Genomic DNA, 17,118 nt, shown 5'->3' on the forward strand with positions numbered 1-17,118 from the left:
CTGATCCTGAGTTACATCCTGTATTATACTCCAGAGCTGCGCTCACTATTCTGCTGGTGCAGTCACTGTGCACATACATTACATTACTGATCCCGAGTTACCTCCTGTATTATACTCCAGAGCTGCACTCACTATTCTGCTGGTGCAGTCACTGTGTATATACATTACATTACTGATCCTGAGTTACATCCTGTATTATACTCCAGAGCTGCACTCACTATTCTGCTGGTGTAGTCACTGTGTACATACATTACATTACTGATCCTGAGTTACATCCTGTATTATACCCCAGAGCTGCACTCACTATTCTGCTGGTGCAGTCACCATGTACATACATTACATTACTGATCCTGAGTTACCTCCTGTATTATACTCCAGAGCTGCACTCACTATTCTGCTGGTGCAGTCACTGTGTACATACATTACATTACTGATCCTGAGTTACATCCTGTATTATACTCCAGAGCTGCACTCACTATTCTGCTGGTGCAGTCACTGTGTACATACATTACATTACTGATCCTGAGTTACATCCTGTATTATACTCCAAAGCTGCACTCACTATTCTGCTGGTGCAGTCACTGTGTACATACATTACATTACTGATCCTGAGTTACCTAATGTATTATACTCCAGAGCTGCACTCACTATTCTGCTGGTGCAGTCACTGTGTACATACATTACATTACTGATCCTGAGTTACATCCTGTATTATACTCCAGAGCTGCACTCACTATTCTGCTGGTGCAGTCACTGTGTATATATATTACATTACTGATCCTGAGTTACATCCTGTATTATACTCCAGAGCTGCACTCACTATTCTGCTGGTGCAGTCACTGTGTACATACATTACATTACTGATCCTGAGTTACATCCTGTATTATACTACAGAGCTGCACTCACTATTCTGCTGGTGAGGTCACTGTGTACATACATTACATTACTGATCCTGAGTTACATCCTGTATTATACTCCAGAGCTGCACTCACTATTCTGCTGGTGCAGTCTCTGTGTACATACATTACATTACTGATCCTGAGTCACATCCTGTATTATACTCCAGAGCTGCACTCACTATTCTGCTGGTGCAGTCACTGTGTACATACATCACATTACTGATCCTGAGTTACATCCTGTATTATACTCCAGAGCTGCACTCACTATACTGCTGGTGCAGTCACTGTGTACATACATTACATTACTGATCCTGAGTTACATCCTGTATTATACTCCAGAGCTGCACTCACTATTCTGCTGGTGCAGTCCCTGTGTACATACATTACATTACTGATCCTGAGTTACCTCCTGTATTATACTCCAGAGCTGCACTCACTATTCTACTGGTGCAGTCACTGTGTACATACATTACATTACTGATCCTGAGTTACATCCTGTATTATACTCCAGAGCTGCTCTCACTATTCTGCTGGTGCAGTCACTGTGTACATACATTACATTACTGATCCTGAGTTACCTCCTGTATTATACTCCAGAGCTGCACTCACTATTCTGCTGGTGCAGTCACTGTGTACATACATTACATTACTGATCCTGAGTTACCTCCTGTATTATACTCCAGAGCTGCACTCACTATTCTGCTGGTGCAGTCACTGTGTACATACATTACATTACTGATCCTGAGTTACCTCCTGTATTATACTCCAGAGCTGCACTCACTATTCTGCTGGTGCAGTCACTGTGTACATACATTACATTACTGATCCTGAGTTACACCCTGTATTATACTCCAGAGCTGCTCTCACTATTCTGCTGGTGCGGTCACTGTGTACATACATTACATTACTGATCCTGAGTTACCTCCTGTATTATCCTCCAGAGCTGCACTCACTATTCTGCTGGTGCAGTCACTGTGTACATACATTACATTACTGATCCTGAGTTACCTAATGTATTATACTCCAGAGCTGCACTCACTATTCTGCTGGTGCAGTCACTGTGTACATACATTACATTACTGATCCTGAGTTACATCCTGTATTATATTCCAGAGCTGCACTCACTATTCTGCTGGTGCAGTCACTGTGTACATACATTACATTACTGATCCTGAGTTACCTAATGTATTATACTGAAGAGCTGCACTCACTATTCTGCTGGTGCAGTCACTGTGTACATACATTACATTACTGATCCTGAGTCACATCCTGTATTATACTCCAGAGCTGCACTCACTATTCTGCTGGTGCAGTCACTGTGTACATACATCACATTACTGATCCTGAGTTACATCCTGTATTATACTCCAGAGCTGCACTCACTATACTGCTGGTGCAGTCACTGTGTACATACATTACATTACTGATCCTGAGTTACATCCTGTATTATACTCCAGAGCTGCACTCACTATTCTGCTGGTGCAGTCCCTGTGTACATACATTACATTACTGATCCTGAGTTACCTCCTGTATTATACTCCAGAGCTGCACTCACTATTCTACTGGTGCAGTCACTGTGTACATACATTACATTACTGATCCTGAGTTACATCCTGTATTATACTCCAGAGCTGCTCTCACTATTCTGCTGGTGCAGTCACTGTGTACATACATTACATTACTGATCCTGAGTTACCTCCTGTATTATACTCCAGAGCTGCACTCACTATTCTGCTGGTGCAATCACTGTGTACATACATTACATTACTGATCCTGAGTTACCTCCTGTATTATACTCCAGAGCTGCACTCACTATTCTGCTGGTGCAGTCACTGTGTACATACATTACATTATTGATCCTGAGTTACCTCCTGTATTATACCCCAGAGCTGCACTCACTATTCTGCTGGTGCAGTCACTGTGTACATACATTACATTACTGATCCTGAGTTACCTCCTGTATTATACTCCAGAGCTGCACTCACTATTCGTGCAGTCACTGTGTACATACATTACATTACTGATCCTGAGTTACCTCCTGTATTATACTCCAGAGCTGCACTCACTATTCTGCTGGTGCAGTCACTGTGTACATACATTACATTACTGATCCTGAGTTACCTCCTGTATTATACTCCAGAGCTGCACTCACTATTCTGCTGGTGCAGTCACTGTGTACATACATTACATTATTGATCCTGAGTTACCTCCTGTATTATACCCCAGAGCTGCACTCACTATTCTGCTGGTGCAGTCACTGTGTACATACATTACATTACTGATCCTGAGTTACCTCCTGTATTATACTCCAGAGCTGCACTCACTATTCGTGCAGTCACTGTGTACATACATTACATTACTGATCCTGAGTTACATCCTGTATTATACTCCAGAGCTGCTCTCACTATTCTGCTGGTGCGGTCACTGTGTACATACATTACATTACTGATCCTGAGTTACATCCTGTATTATATTTCAGAGCTGCACTCACTATTCTGCTGGTGCAGTCACTGTGTACATACATTACATTACTGATCCTGAGTTACATCCTGTATTATATTTCAGAGCTGCACTCACTATTCTGCTGGTGCAGTCACTGTGTACATACATTACATTACTGATACTGAGTTACCTAATGTATTATACTCCAGAGCTGCACTCACTATTCTGCTGGTGCAGTCACTGTGTACATACATTACATTACTGATCCTGAGTTACATCCTGTATTATACTCCAGAGCTGCACTCACTATTCTGCTGGTGCAGTCACTGTGTACATACATTACATTACTGATCCTGAGTTACATCCTGTATTATACTACAGAGCTGCACTCACTATTCTGCTGGTGCAGTCACTGTGTACATACATTACATTACTGATCCGGAGTTACATCCTGTATTATACTCCAGAGCTACACTCACTATTCTGCTGGTGCAGTCTCTGTGTACATACATTACATTACTGATCCTGAGTCACATCCTGTATTATACTCCAGAGCTGCACTCACTATTCTGCTGGTGCAGTCACTGTGTACATACATCACATTACTGATCCTGAGTTACATCCTGTATTATACTCCAGAGCTGCACTCACTATACTGCTGGTGCAGTCACTGTGTACATACATTACATTACTGATCCTGAGTTACATCCTGCATTATACTCCAGAGCTGCACTCACTATTCTGCTGGTGCAGTCCCTGTGTACATACATTACATTACTGATCCTGAGTTACCTCCTGTATTATACTCCAGAGCTGCACTCACTATTCTACTGGTGCAGTCACTGTGTACATACATTACATTACTGATCCTGAGTTACATCCTGTATTATACTCCAGAGCTGCTCTCACTATTCTGCTGGTGCAGTCACTGTGTACATACATTACATTACTGATCCTGAGTTACCTCCTGTATTATACTCCAGAGCTGCACTCACTATTCTGCTGGTGCAGTCACTGTGTACATACATTACATTACTGATCCTGAGTTACCTCCTGTATTATACTCCAGAGCTGCACTCACTATTCTGCTGGTGCAGTCACTGTGTACATACATTACATTACTGATCCTGAGTTACCTCCTGTATTATACTCCAGAGCTGCACTCACTATTCTGCTGGTGCAGTCACTGTGTACATACATTACATTATTGATCCTGAGTTACCTCCTGTATTATACCCCAGAGCTGCACTCACTATTCTGCTGGTGCAGTCACTGTGTACATACATTACATTACTGATCCTGAGTTACCTCCTGTATTATACTCCAGAGCTGCACTCACTATTCGTGCAGTCACTGTGTACATACATTACATTACTGATCCTGAGTTACATCCTGTATTATACTCCAGAGCTGCTCTCACTATTCTGCTGGTGCGGTCATTGTGTACATACATTACATTACTGATCCTGAGTTACATCCTGTATTATATTTCAGAGCTGCACTCACTATTCTGCTGGTGCAGTCACTGTGTACATACATTACATTACTGATCCTGAGTTACATCCTGTATTATATTTCAGAGCTGCACTCACTATTCTGCTGGTGCAGTCACTGTGTACATACATTACATTACTGATCCTGAGTTACCTCCTGTATTATACTCCAAAGCTGCACTCACTATTCTGCTGGTGCAGTCACTGTGTACATACATTACATTACTGATCCTGAGTAACATCCTGTATCATACTCCAGAGCTGCACTCACTATACTGCTGGTGCAGTCACTGTGTACATACATTACATTACTGATCCTGAGTTACATCCTGTATTATACTCCAGAGCTGCACTCACTATTCTGCTGGTGCAGTCCCTGTGTACATACATTACATTACTGATTCTGAGTTACCTCCTGTATTATACTCCAGAGCTGCACTCACTATTCTACTGGTGCAGTCACTGTGTACATACATTACATTACTGATCCTGAGTTACATCCTGTATTATACTCCAGAGCTGCTCTCACTATTCTGCTGGTGCAGTCACTGTGTACATACATTACATTACTGATCCTGAATTACCTCCTGCATTATACTCCAGAGCTGCACTCACTATTCTGCTGGTGCAGTCACTGTGTACATACATCACATTACTGATCCTGAGTTACATCCTGTATTATACTCCAGAGCAACACTCACTATTCTGCTGGTGGAGTCACTGTGTACAAACATTACATTACATTACTGATCCTGAGTTACATCCTGTATTATACTCCAGAGCTGCACTCACTATTCTACTGGTGCAGTCACTGTGCACATACATTACATTACTGATCCTGAGTTACCTCCTGTATTATACTCCAGAGCTGCACTCACTATGTACATACATTACATTACTGATCCTGAGTTACATCCTGTATTATACTCCAGAGCTGCACTCACTATTCTGCTGGTGTAGTCACTGTGTACATACATTACATTACTGATCCTGAGTTACATCCTGTATTATATTCCAGAGCTGCACTCACTATTCTGCTGGTGCAGTCCCTGTGTACATACATTACATTACTGATCCTGAGTTACATCCTGTATTATATTCCAGAGCTGCTCTCACTATTCTGCTGGTGCAGTCACTGTGCACATACATTACATTACTGATCCTGAGTTACATCCTGTATTATACTCCAGAGCCGCACTCACTATTCTGCTGGTGCAGTCACTGTGTATATACATTACATTACTGATCCTGAGTTACATCCTGTATTATACTCCAGAGCTGCACTCACTATGTACATACATTACATTACTGATCCTGAGTTACATCCTGTATTATACTCCAGAGCTGCACTCACTATTCTGCTGGTGTAGTCACTGTGTACATACATTACATTACTGATCCTGAGTTACATCCTGTATTATATTCCAGAGCTGCACTCACTATTCTGCTGGTGCAGTCCCTGTGTACATACATTACATTACTGATCCTGAGTTACCTAATGTATTATACTCCAGAGCTGCACTCACTATTCTACTGGTGCAGTCACTGTGTACATACATTACATTACTGATCCTGAGTTACATCCTGTATTATACTCCAGAGCTGCTCTCACTATTCTGCTGGTGCAGTCACTGTGTACATACATTACATTACTGATCCTGAGTTACCTCCTGTATTATACTCCAGAGCTGCACTCACTATTCTGCTGGTGCAGTCACTGTGTACATACATTACATTATTGATCCTGAGTTACCTCCTGTATTACAACCCAGAGATACTCTCACTATTCTGCAGGTGCAGTCACTGTGTACATACATTACATTACTGATCCTGAGTTACCTCCTGTATTATACTCCAGAGCTGCACTCACTATTCTGCTGGTGCAGTCACTGTGTACATACATTACATTACTGATACTGAGTTACCTAATGTATTATACTCCAGAGCTGCACTCACTATTCTGCTGGTGCAGTCACTGTGTACATACATTACATTACTGATCCTGAGTTACCTCCTGTATTATACTCCAGAGCTGCGCTCACTATTCTGCTGGTGCAGTCACTGTGTACATACATTACATTACTGATCCTGAGTTACCTCCTGTATTATACTCCAGAGCTACACTCATTATTCTGCTGGTGCAGTCACTGTGTACATACATTACATTACATTACTGATCCTGAGTTACATCCTGTATTATACTCCAGAGCTGCACTCACTATTCTGCTGGTGCAGTCACGGTGTACATACATTACATTACTGATCCTGAGTTACCTCCTGTATTATACTCCAGAGCTGCTCTCACTATTCTGCTGGTGCAGTCACTGTGTACATACATTACATTACTGATCCTGAGTTACATCCTATACTCCAGAGCCGCACTCACTATTCTGCTGGTGCAGTCACTGTGTATATACATTACTGATCCTGAGTTACATCCTATACTCCAGAGCTGCACTCACTATTCTGCTGGTGTAGTCACTGTGTACATACATTACATTACTGATCCTGAGTTACATCCTGTGTTATACCCCAGAGCTGCACTCACTATTCTGCTGGTGCAGTCACTATGTACATACATTACATTACTGATCCTGAGTTACCTCCTGTATTATACTCCAGAGCTGCACTCACTATTCTGCTGGTGCAGTCACTGTGTACATACATTACATTACTGATCCTGAGTTACATCCTGTATTATACTCCAGAGCTGCACTCACTATTCTGCTGGTGCAGTCACTGTGTACATACATTACTGATCCTGAGTTACATCCTGTATTATACTCCAGAGCTGCGCTCACTATTCTGCTGGTGCAGTCACTGTGCACATACATTACATTACTGATCCCGAGTTACCTCCTGTATTATACTCCAGAGCTGCACTCACTATTCTGCTGGTGCAGTCACTGTGTATATACATTACATTACTGATCCTGAGTTACATCCTGTATTATACTCCAGAGCTGCACTCACTATTCTGCTGGTGTAGTCACTGTGTACATACATTACATTACTGATCCTGAGTTACATCCTGTATTATACCCCAGAGCTGCACTCACTATTCTGCTGGTGCAGTCACCATGTACATACATTACATTACTGATCCTGAGTTACCTCCTGTATTATACTCCAGAGCTGCACTCACTATTCTGCTGGTGCAGTCACTGTGTACATACATTACATTACTGATCCTGAGTTACATCCTGTATTATACTCCAGAGCTGCACTCACTATTCTGCTGGTGCAGTCACTGTGTACATACATTACATTACTGATCCTGAGTTACATCCTGTATTATACTCCAAAGCTGCTCTCACTATTCTGCTGGTGCAGTCACTGTGTACATACATTACATTACTGATCCTGAGTTACCTAATGTATTATACTCCAGAGCTGCACTCACTATTCTGCTGGTGCAGTCACTGTGTACATACATTACATTACTGATCCTGAGTTACATCCTGTATTATACTCCAGAGCTGCACTCACTATTCTGCTGGTGCAGTCACTGTGTATATATATTACATTACTGATCCTGAGTTACATCCTGTATTATACTCCAGAGCTGCACTCACTATTCTGCTGGTGCAGTCACTGTGTACATACATTACATTACTGATCCTGAGTTACATCCTGTATTATACTACAGAGCTGCACTCACTATTCTGCTGGTGCAGTCACTGTGTACATACATTACATTACTGATCCTGAGTTACATCCTGTATTATACTCCAGAGCTGCACTCACTATTCTGCTGGTGCAGTCTCTGTGTACATACATTACATTACTGATCCTGAGTCACATCCTGTATTATACTCCAGAGCTGCACTCACTATTCTGCTGGTGCAGTCACTGTGTACATACATCACATTACTGATCCTGAGTTACATCCTGTATTATACTCCAGAGCTGCACTCACTATACTGCTGGTGCAGTCACTGTGTACATACATTACATTACTGATCCTGAGTTACATCCTGTATTATACTCCAGAGCTGCACTCACTATTCTGCTGGTGCAGTCCCTGTGTACATACATTACATTACTGATCCTGAGTTACCTCCTGTATTATACTCCAGAGCTGCACTCACTATTCTACTGGTGCAGTCACTGTGTACATACATTACATTACCGATCCTGAGTTACATCCTGTATTATACTCCAGAGCTGCTCTCACTATTCTGCTGGTGCAGTCACTGTGTACATACATTACATTACTGATCCTGAGTTACCTCCTGTATTATACTCCAGAGCTGCACTCACTATTCTGCTGGTGCAGTCACTGTGTACATACATTACATTACTGATCCTGAGTTACCTCCTGTATTATACTCCAGAGCTGCACTCACTATTCTGCTGGTGCAGTCACTGTGTACATACATTACATTACTGATCCTGAGTTACCTCCTGTATTATACTCCAGAGCTGCACTCACTATTCTGCTGGTGCAGTCACTGTGTACATACATTACATTATTGATCCTGAGTTACCTCCTGTATTATACCCCAGAGCTGCACTCACTATTCTGCTGGTGCAGTCACTGTGTACATACATTACATTACTGATCCTGAGTTACCTCCTGTATTATACTCCAGAGCTGCACTCACTATTCGTGCAGTCACTGTGTACATACATTACATTACTGATCCTGAGTTACATCCTGTATTATACTCCAGAGCTGCTCTCACTATTCTGCTGGTGCGGTCACTGTGTACATACATTACATTACTGATCCTGAGTTACATCCTGTATTATATTTCAGAGCTGCACTCACTATTCTGCTGGTGCAGTCACTGTGTACATACATTACATTACTGATCCTGAGTTACATCCTGTATTATATTTCAGAGCTGCACTCACTATTCTGCTGGTGCAGTCACTGTGTACATACATTACATTACTGATACTGAGTTACCTAATGTATTATACTCCAGAGCTGCACTCACTATTCTGCTGGTGCAGTCACTGTGTACATACATTACATTACTGATCCTGAGTTACCTCCTGTATTATACTCCAAAGCTGCACTCACTATTCTGCTGGTGCAGTCACTGTGTACATACATTACATTACTGATCCTGAGTTACATCCTGTATCATACTCCAGAGCTGCACTCACTATACTGCTGGTGCAGTCACTGTGTACATACATTACATTACTGATCCTGAGTTACATCCTGTATTATACTCCAGAGCTGCACTCACTATTCTGCTGGTGCAGTCCCTGTGTACATACATTACATTACTGATCCTGAGTTACCTCCTGTATTATACTCCAGAGCTGCACTCACTATTCTACTGGTGCAGTCACTGTGTACATACATTACATTACTGATCCTGAGTTACATCCTGTATTATACTCCAGAGCTGCTCTCACTATTCTGCTGGTGCAGTCACTGTGTACATACATTACATTACTGATCCTGAATTACCTCCTGTATTATACTCCAGAGCTGCACTCACTATTCTGCTGGTGCAGTCACTGTGTACATACATCACATTACTGATCCTGAGTTACATCCTGTATTATACTCCAGAGCAACACTCACTATTCTGCTGGTGGAGTCACTGTGTACATACATTACATTACATTACTGATCCTGAGTTACATCCTGTATTATACTCCAGAGCTGCAGTCACTATTCTGCTGGTGCAGTCACTGTGTACATACATTACATTACTGATCCTGAGTTACCTCCTGTATTATACTCGAGAGCTGCACTCACTATGTACATACATTACATTACTGATCCTGAGTTACATCCTGTATTATACTCCAGAGCTGCACTCACTATTCTGCTGGTGTAGTCACTGTGTACATACATTACATTACTGATCCTGAGTTACATCCTGTATTATATTCCAGAGCTGCACTCACTATTCTGCTGGTGCAGTCCCTGTGTACATACATTACATTACTGATCCTGAGTTACATCCTGTATTATATTCCAGAGCTGCTCTCACTATTCTGCTGGTGCAGTCACTGTGCACATACATTACATTACTGATCCTGAGTTACATCCTGTATTATACTCCAGAGCCGCACTCACTATTCTGCTGGTGCAGTCACTGTGTATATACATTACATTACTGATCCTGAGTTACATCCTGTATTATACTCCAGAGCTGCACTCACTATGTACATACATTACATTACTGATCCTGAGTTACATCCTGTATTATACTCCAGAGCTGCACTCACTATTCTGCTGGTGTAGTCACTGTGTACATACATTACATTACTGATCCTGAGTTACATCCTGTATTATATTCCAGAGCTGCACTCACTATTCTGCTGGTGCAGTCCCTGTGTACATACATTACATTACTGATCCTGAGTTACCTAATGTATTATACTCCAGAGCTGCACTCACTATTCTACTGGTGCAGTCACTGTGTACATACATTACATTACTGATCCTGAGTTACATCCTGTATTATACTCCAGAGCTGCTCTCACTATTCTGCTGGTGCAGTCACTGTGTACATACATTACATTACTGATCCGGAGTTACCTCCTGTATTATACTCCAGAGCTGCACTCACTATTCTGCTGGTGCAGTCACTGTGTACATACATTACATTATTTATCCTGAGTTACCTCCTGTATTACAACCCAGAGCTACTCTCACTATTCTGATGGTGCAGTCACTATGTACATACATTACATTACTGATCCTGTGTTACCTCCTGTATTATACTCCAGAGCTGCACTCACTATTCTGCTGGTGCAGTCACTGTGTACATACATTACATTACTGATTCTGAGTTACCTAATGTATTATACTCCAGAGCTGCACTCACTATTCTGCTGGTGCAGTCACTGTGTACATACATTACATTACTGATCCTGAGTTACCTCCTGTATTATACTCCAGAGCTGCGCTCACTATTCTGCTGGTGCAGTCACTGTGTACATACATTACATTACTGATCCTGAGTTACCTCCTGTATTATACTCCAGAGCTACACTCATTATTCTGCTGGTGCAGTCACTGTGTACATACATTACATTACATTACTGATCCTGAGTTACATCCTGTATTATACTCCAGAGCTGCACTCACTATTCTGCTGGTGCAGTCACGGTGTACATACATTACATTACTGATCCTGAGTTACATCCTATACTCCAGAGCCGCACTCACTATTCTGCTGGTGCAGTCACTGTGTATATACATTACTGATCCTGAGTTACATCCTATACTCCAGAGCTGCACTCACTATTCTGCTGGTGTAGTCACTGTGTACATACATTACATTACTGATCCTGAGTTACATCCTGTATTATACCCCAGAGCTGCACTCACTATTCTGCTGGTGCAGTCACTATGTACATACATTACATTACTGATCCTGAGTTACCTCCTGTATTATACTCCAGAGCTGCACTCACTATTCTGCTGGTGCAGTCACTGTGTACATACATTACATTACTGATCCTGAGTTACATCCTGTATTATACTCCAGAGCTGCACTCACTATTCTGCTGGTGCAGTCACTGTGTACATACATTACTGATCCTGAGTTACATCCTGTATTATACTCCAGAGCTGCGCTCACTATTCTGCTGGTGCAGTCACTGTGCACATACATTACATTACTGATCCTGAGTTACCTCCTGTATTATACTCCAGAGCTGCACTCACTATTCTGCTGGTGCAGTCACTGTGTACAGTGTACATACATTACTGATCCTGAGTTACCTCCTGTATTATACTCCAGAGCTGCACTCACTATTCTGCTGGTGCAGACACTGTGTACATACATTACATTAATGATCCTGAGTTACCTCCTGTATTATACTCCAGAGCTGCACTCACTATTCTGCTGGTGCAGACACTGTGTACATACATTACATTAATGATCCTGAGTTACCTCCTGTATTATACTCCAGAGCTGCGCTTACTATTCTGCTGGTGCAGTCACTGTGTACATACATTACATTACTGATCCTGAGTTACCTCCTGTATTATACTCCAGAGCTACACTCATTATTCTGCTGGTGCAGTCACTGTGTACATACATTACATTACATTACTGATCCTGAGTTACATCCTGTATTATACTCCAGAGCTGCACTCACTATTCTGCTGGTGCAGTCACGGTGTACATACATTACATTACTGATCCTGAGTTACCTCCTGTATTATACTCCAGAGCTGCTCTCACTATTCTGCTGGTGCAGTCACTGTGTACATACATTACATTACTGATCCTGAGTTACATCCTATACTCCAGAGCCGCACTCACTATTCTGCTGGTGCAGTCACTGTGTATATACATTACATTACTGATCCTGAGTTACATCCTGTATTATACTCCAGAGCTGCACTCACTATTCTGCTGGTGTAGTCACTGTGTACATACATTACATTACTGATCCTGAGTTACATCCTGTATTATACCCCAGAGCTGCACTCACTCTTCTGCTGGTGCAGTCACCATGTACATACATTACATTACTGATCCTGAGTTACCTCCTGTATTATACTCCAGAGCTGCACTCACTATTCTGCTGGTGCAGTCACTGTGTACATACATTACATTACTGATCCTGAGTTACATCCTGTATTATACTCCAGAGCTGCACTCACTATTCTGCTGGTGCAGTCACTGTGTACATACATTACTGATCCTGAGTTACATCCTGTATTATACTCCAGAGCTGCGCTCACTATTCTGCTGGTGCAGTCACTGTGCACATACATTACATTACTGATCCTGAGTTACCTCCTGTATTATACTCCAGAGCTGCACTCACTATTCTGCTGAGATACTAAGAGACAAACAGGAAAAGGACGGGCAGCAGGATCCTAGGATAACGGGCCCTTGAGGGGCAGCACAGTGCAGGGTGGGGTTCAGTGTGGCCCTTGGGCTGACAGATATTGAAAATGAGTACCTTAAGCTTAGTCAAATGTATAAAGGCCCCTTCTGCAGCACAGAGCCATATGGGGGGGCCCCCTCACTTGCACAGAGCCATATGGGGGGCCCCCTCACCTGCGCAGCGCCATATGGGGGGCCCTCACCTGAGCAGCGCCATATGGGGGGGCCCTCACCTGCACAGAGCCATAAGGGGGGGCCCCTCACTTGCACAGAGCCATATGGGGGGCCCCTCACCTGCACAGAGCCATATGGGGGGGCCCTCACCTGCACAGCGCCATATGGGGGGCCCCTCACTTGCACAGAGCCATATGGGGGGCCCCTCACCTGCACAGAGCCATATGGGGGGGCCCTCACCTGCACAGAGCCATATGGGGGCCCCTCACCTGCACAGAGCCATATGGGGGGCCCCCTCACCTGCACAGAGCCATATGGGGGGCCCCCTCACCTGCACAGAGCCATATGGGGGGCCCCCTCACCTGCACAGAGCCATATGGGGGGCCCCCTCACCGGCACAGCACCATATGGGGGGCCCCCTCACCGGCACAGCACCATATGGGGGGCCCCCTCACCGGCACAGCGCCATATGGGGGGCCCCTCACCTGCAAGGCGCCATATGGGGGGCCCCTCACCTGCACAGCGCCATATGGGGGGCCCCTCAGCTGTGTGTGTGGCGGTATACTGGGCCTTCAGGCCGGGAAGGGTGTTATGGGGGCCCCTCCAGTGTACACGGCTACACATAGGGCCCCGTGGTCCTGCAGAGATGTACTGAGGCCCATAGACCGTACCAGGGTGAATGAAGGGCCCCTTGTGTGTCCTGGAATGCACCGAGGGCCCCACAGTTGTGCAGGAGGAGATGGGGCCCCTCATTCCTCAGCCCAAGCCAGCCACTACGAGAGGCCTATGAGGACACCGGAGCACCGGGCCCCCGGGCAGCCTCCCCCGAACCCACTGCCCCCGGCCGCCCACAGCCGGGCACAGACACGTCCCCGGCAGCGGGTGAGCACCCCCTCCGCACACAACACCCGGACACTCACCTCACTCTCCCCCTGACTATGGAGACGGCCGTGACGAGCGGACAGCGCCGGCCAATCAGCGGCACCGCCGCCGGCGTCCACAGCCAATCAGCGACCAGCAAGGAGGAGCTTCGGCGCAGACCCCGCTCTGCTCCTCTCCTGCATGGAATCATGTGGGAATGTCAGAGCAACATGGCGGCGCCCCGCTGCATGCCGGGAGATGTAGTCCCCTCCCACATGGCCTGTGTCATTGCTCCACCGGGGAGACGGTCCAGGAGAGGCCGGAGATCAGCGGCGCCCGGGACCGGCTACAACGGAGACGCCTGCCGCTAATGCCGAAGCCAGGACATAACTGACAGCACAAAGCACTATGTACAGAAGGCAGAGCGTCTACCTGCAGTCCCATGTAACACCTCATATAACACCGTGATATCTCTCTGAGTACAGAGAATATAGTAGATGTCCCCTGCAGTCCTATGTAACACCACAGATAACACAGTGATATCTCTCTGAGTACAGATAATGTAGTAGATGTCGCCTGCAGTCCTATGTAACACCACAGATAACACAGTGTTAACTCTCTGAGTACAGATAATGTAGTAGATGTCACCTGCAGTCCTATGTAACACCACAGATAACATAGTGATAACTCTCTGAGTACAGATAATGTAGTAGATGTCACCTGCAGTCCTATGTAACACCACAGATAACACAGTGTTAACTCTCTGAGTACAGATAATGTAGTAGATGTCCCCTGCAGTCCTATGTAACACCACAGATAACACAGTGATAACTCTCTGAGTACAGATACTGTAGTAGATGTCACCTGCAGTCCTATGTAACACCACAGATAACACAGTGATAACTCTCTGAGTACAGATAATGTAGTAGATGTCACCTGCAGTCCTATGTAACACCACAGATAACACAGTGATCACTCTCTGAGTACAGATAATGTAGTAGATGTCACCTGCAGTCCTATGTAACACCACAGATAACACAGTGATAACTCTCTGAGTACAGATAATGTAGTAGATGTCACTTGCAGTCCTATGTAACACCACACAGATAACACAGTGATAACTGAGTACAGATAATGTAGTAGATGTCACCTGCAGTCCTATGTAACACCACAGATAACACAGTGATAACTCTCTGAGTACAGATAATGTAGTAGATGTCCCCTGCAGTCCTATGTAACACCACAGATAACACAGTGATAACTCTCTGAGTACAGATAATGTAGTAGATGTCACCTGCAGTCCTATGTAACACCACAGATAACAGTGATAACTCTCTGAGTACAGATAATGTAGTATATGTCAGCTGCAGTCCTATGTAACACCACAGATAACACAGTGATAACTCTCTGAGTACAGATAATGTAGTAGATGTCCCCTGCAGTCCTATGTAACACCACAGATAACACAGTGATAACTCTCTGAGTACAGATAATGTAGTAGATGTCGCCTGCAGTCCTATGTAACACCACAGATAACACAGTGATCACTCTCTGAGTACAGATAATGTAGTAGATGTCCCCTGCAGTCCTATGTAACACCACAGATAACACAGTGATAACTCTCTGAGTACAGATAATGTAGTAGATGTCACCTGCAGTCCTATGTAACACCACAGATAACAGTCATAACTCTCTGAGTACAGATAATGTAGTAGATGTCACCTGCAGTCCTATGTAACACCACAGATAACAGTCATAACTCTCTGAGTACAGATAATGTAGTAGATGTCACCTGCAGTCCTATGTAACACCACAGATAACACAGTGATAGCTCTCTGAGTACAGATAATGTAGTAGATGTCACCTGCAGTCCTATGTAACACCACAGATAACACAGTGTTAACTCTCTGAGTACAGATAATGTAGTAGATGTCACCTGCAGTCCTATGTAACACCACAGATAACATAGTGATAACTCTCTGAGTACAGATAATGTAGTAGATGTCACCTGCAGTCCTATGTAACACCACAGATAACACAGTGTTAACTCTCTGAGTACAGATAATGTAGTAGATGTCCCCTGCAGTCCTATGTAACACCACAGATAACACAGTGATAACTCTCTGAGTACAGATACTGTAGTAGATGTCACCTGCAGTCCTATGTAACACCACAGATAACACAGTGATAACTCTCTGAGTACAGATAATGTAGTAGATGTCACCTGCAGTCCTATGTAACACCACAGATAACACAGTGATCACTCTCTGAGTACAGATAATGTAGTAGATGTCACCTGCAGTCCTATGTAACACCACAGATAACACAGTGATAACTCTCTGAGTACAGATAATGTAGTAGATGTCACTTGCAGTCCTATGTAACACCACACAGATAACACAGTGATAACTGAGTACAGATAAT

At 43.9% G+C, this 17,118-nt stretch overlaps 1 protein-coding gene across 2 annotated transcripts in view; it reads right to left on the minus strand.

The window, feature by feature from the left end:
* ERI3 (ERI1 exoribonuclease family member 3) overlaps positions 1-14,941 on the minus strand; it is a 388,446-nt gene extending 373,505 nt beyond the window's left edge. The window contains exon 1 of one of the 2 annotated variants that reach the window (XM_073644030.1): positions 14,754-14,941. In XM_073644030.1, coding sequence (XP_073500131.1) covers positions 14,754-14,905 — 152 coding nt within the window. In that variant the 5' untranslated portion in view covers positions 14,906-14,941. The remainder of the gene's footprint in view (positions 1-14,753) is intronic. The other variant, XM_073644028.1, reaches the window with a different exon arrangement.
* Positions 14,942-17,118: the final 2,177 nt, after the last annotated feature.

Source organism: Phyllobates terribilis, unplaced genomic scaffold, assembly GCF_046119375.1.
Source record: "Phyllobates terribilis strain yellow unplaced genomic scaffold, ASM4611937v1 Scaffold_8__6_contigs__length_399053987, whole genome shotgun sequence".
Lineage (NCBI taxonomy): Eukaryota > Metazoa > Chordata > Amphibia > Anura > Dendrobatidae > Phyllobates > Phyllobates terribilis.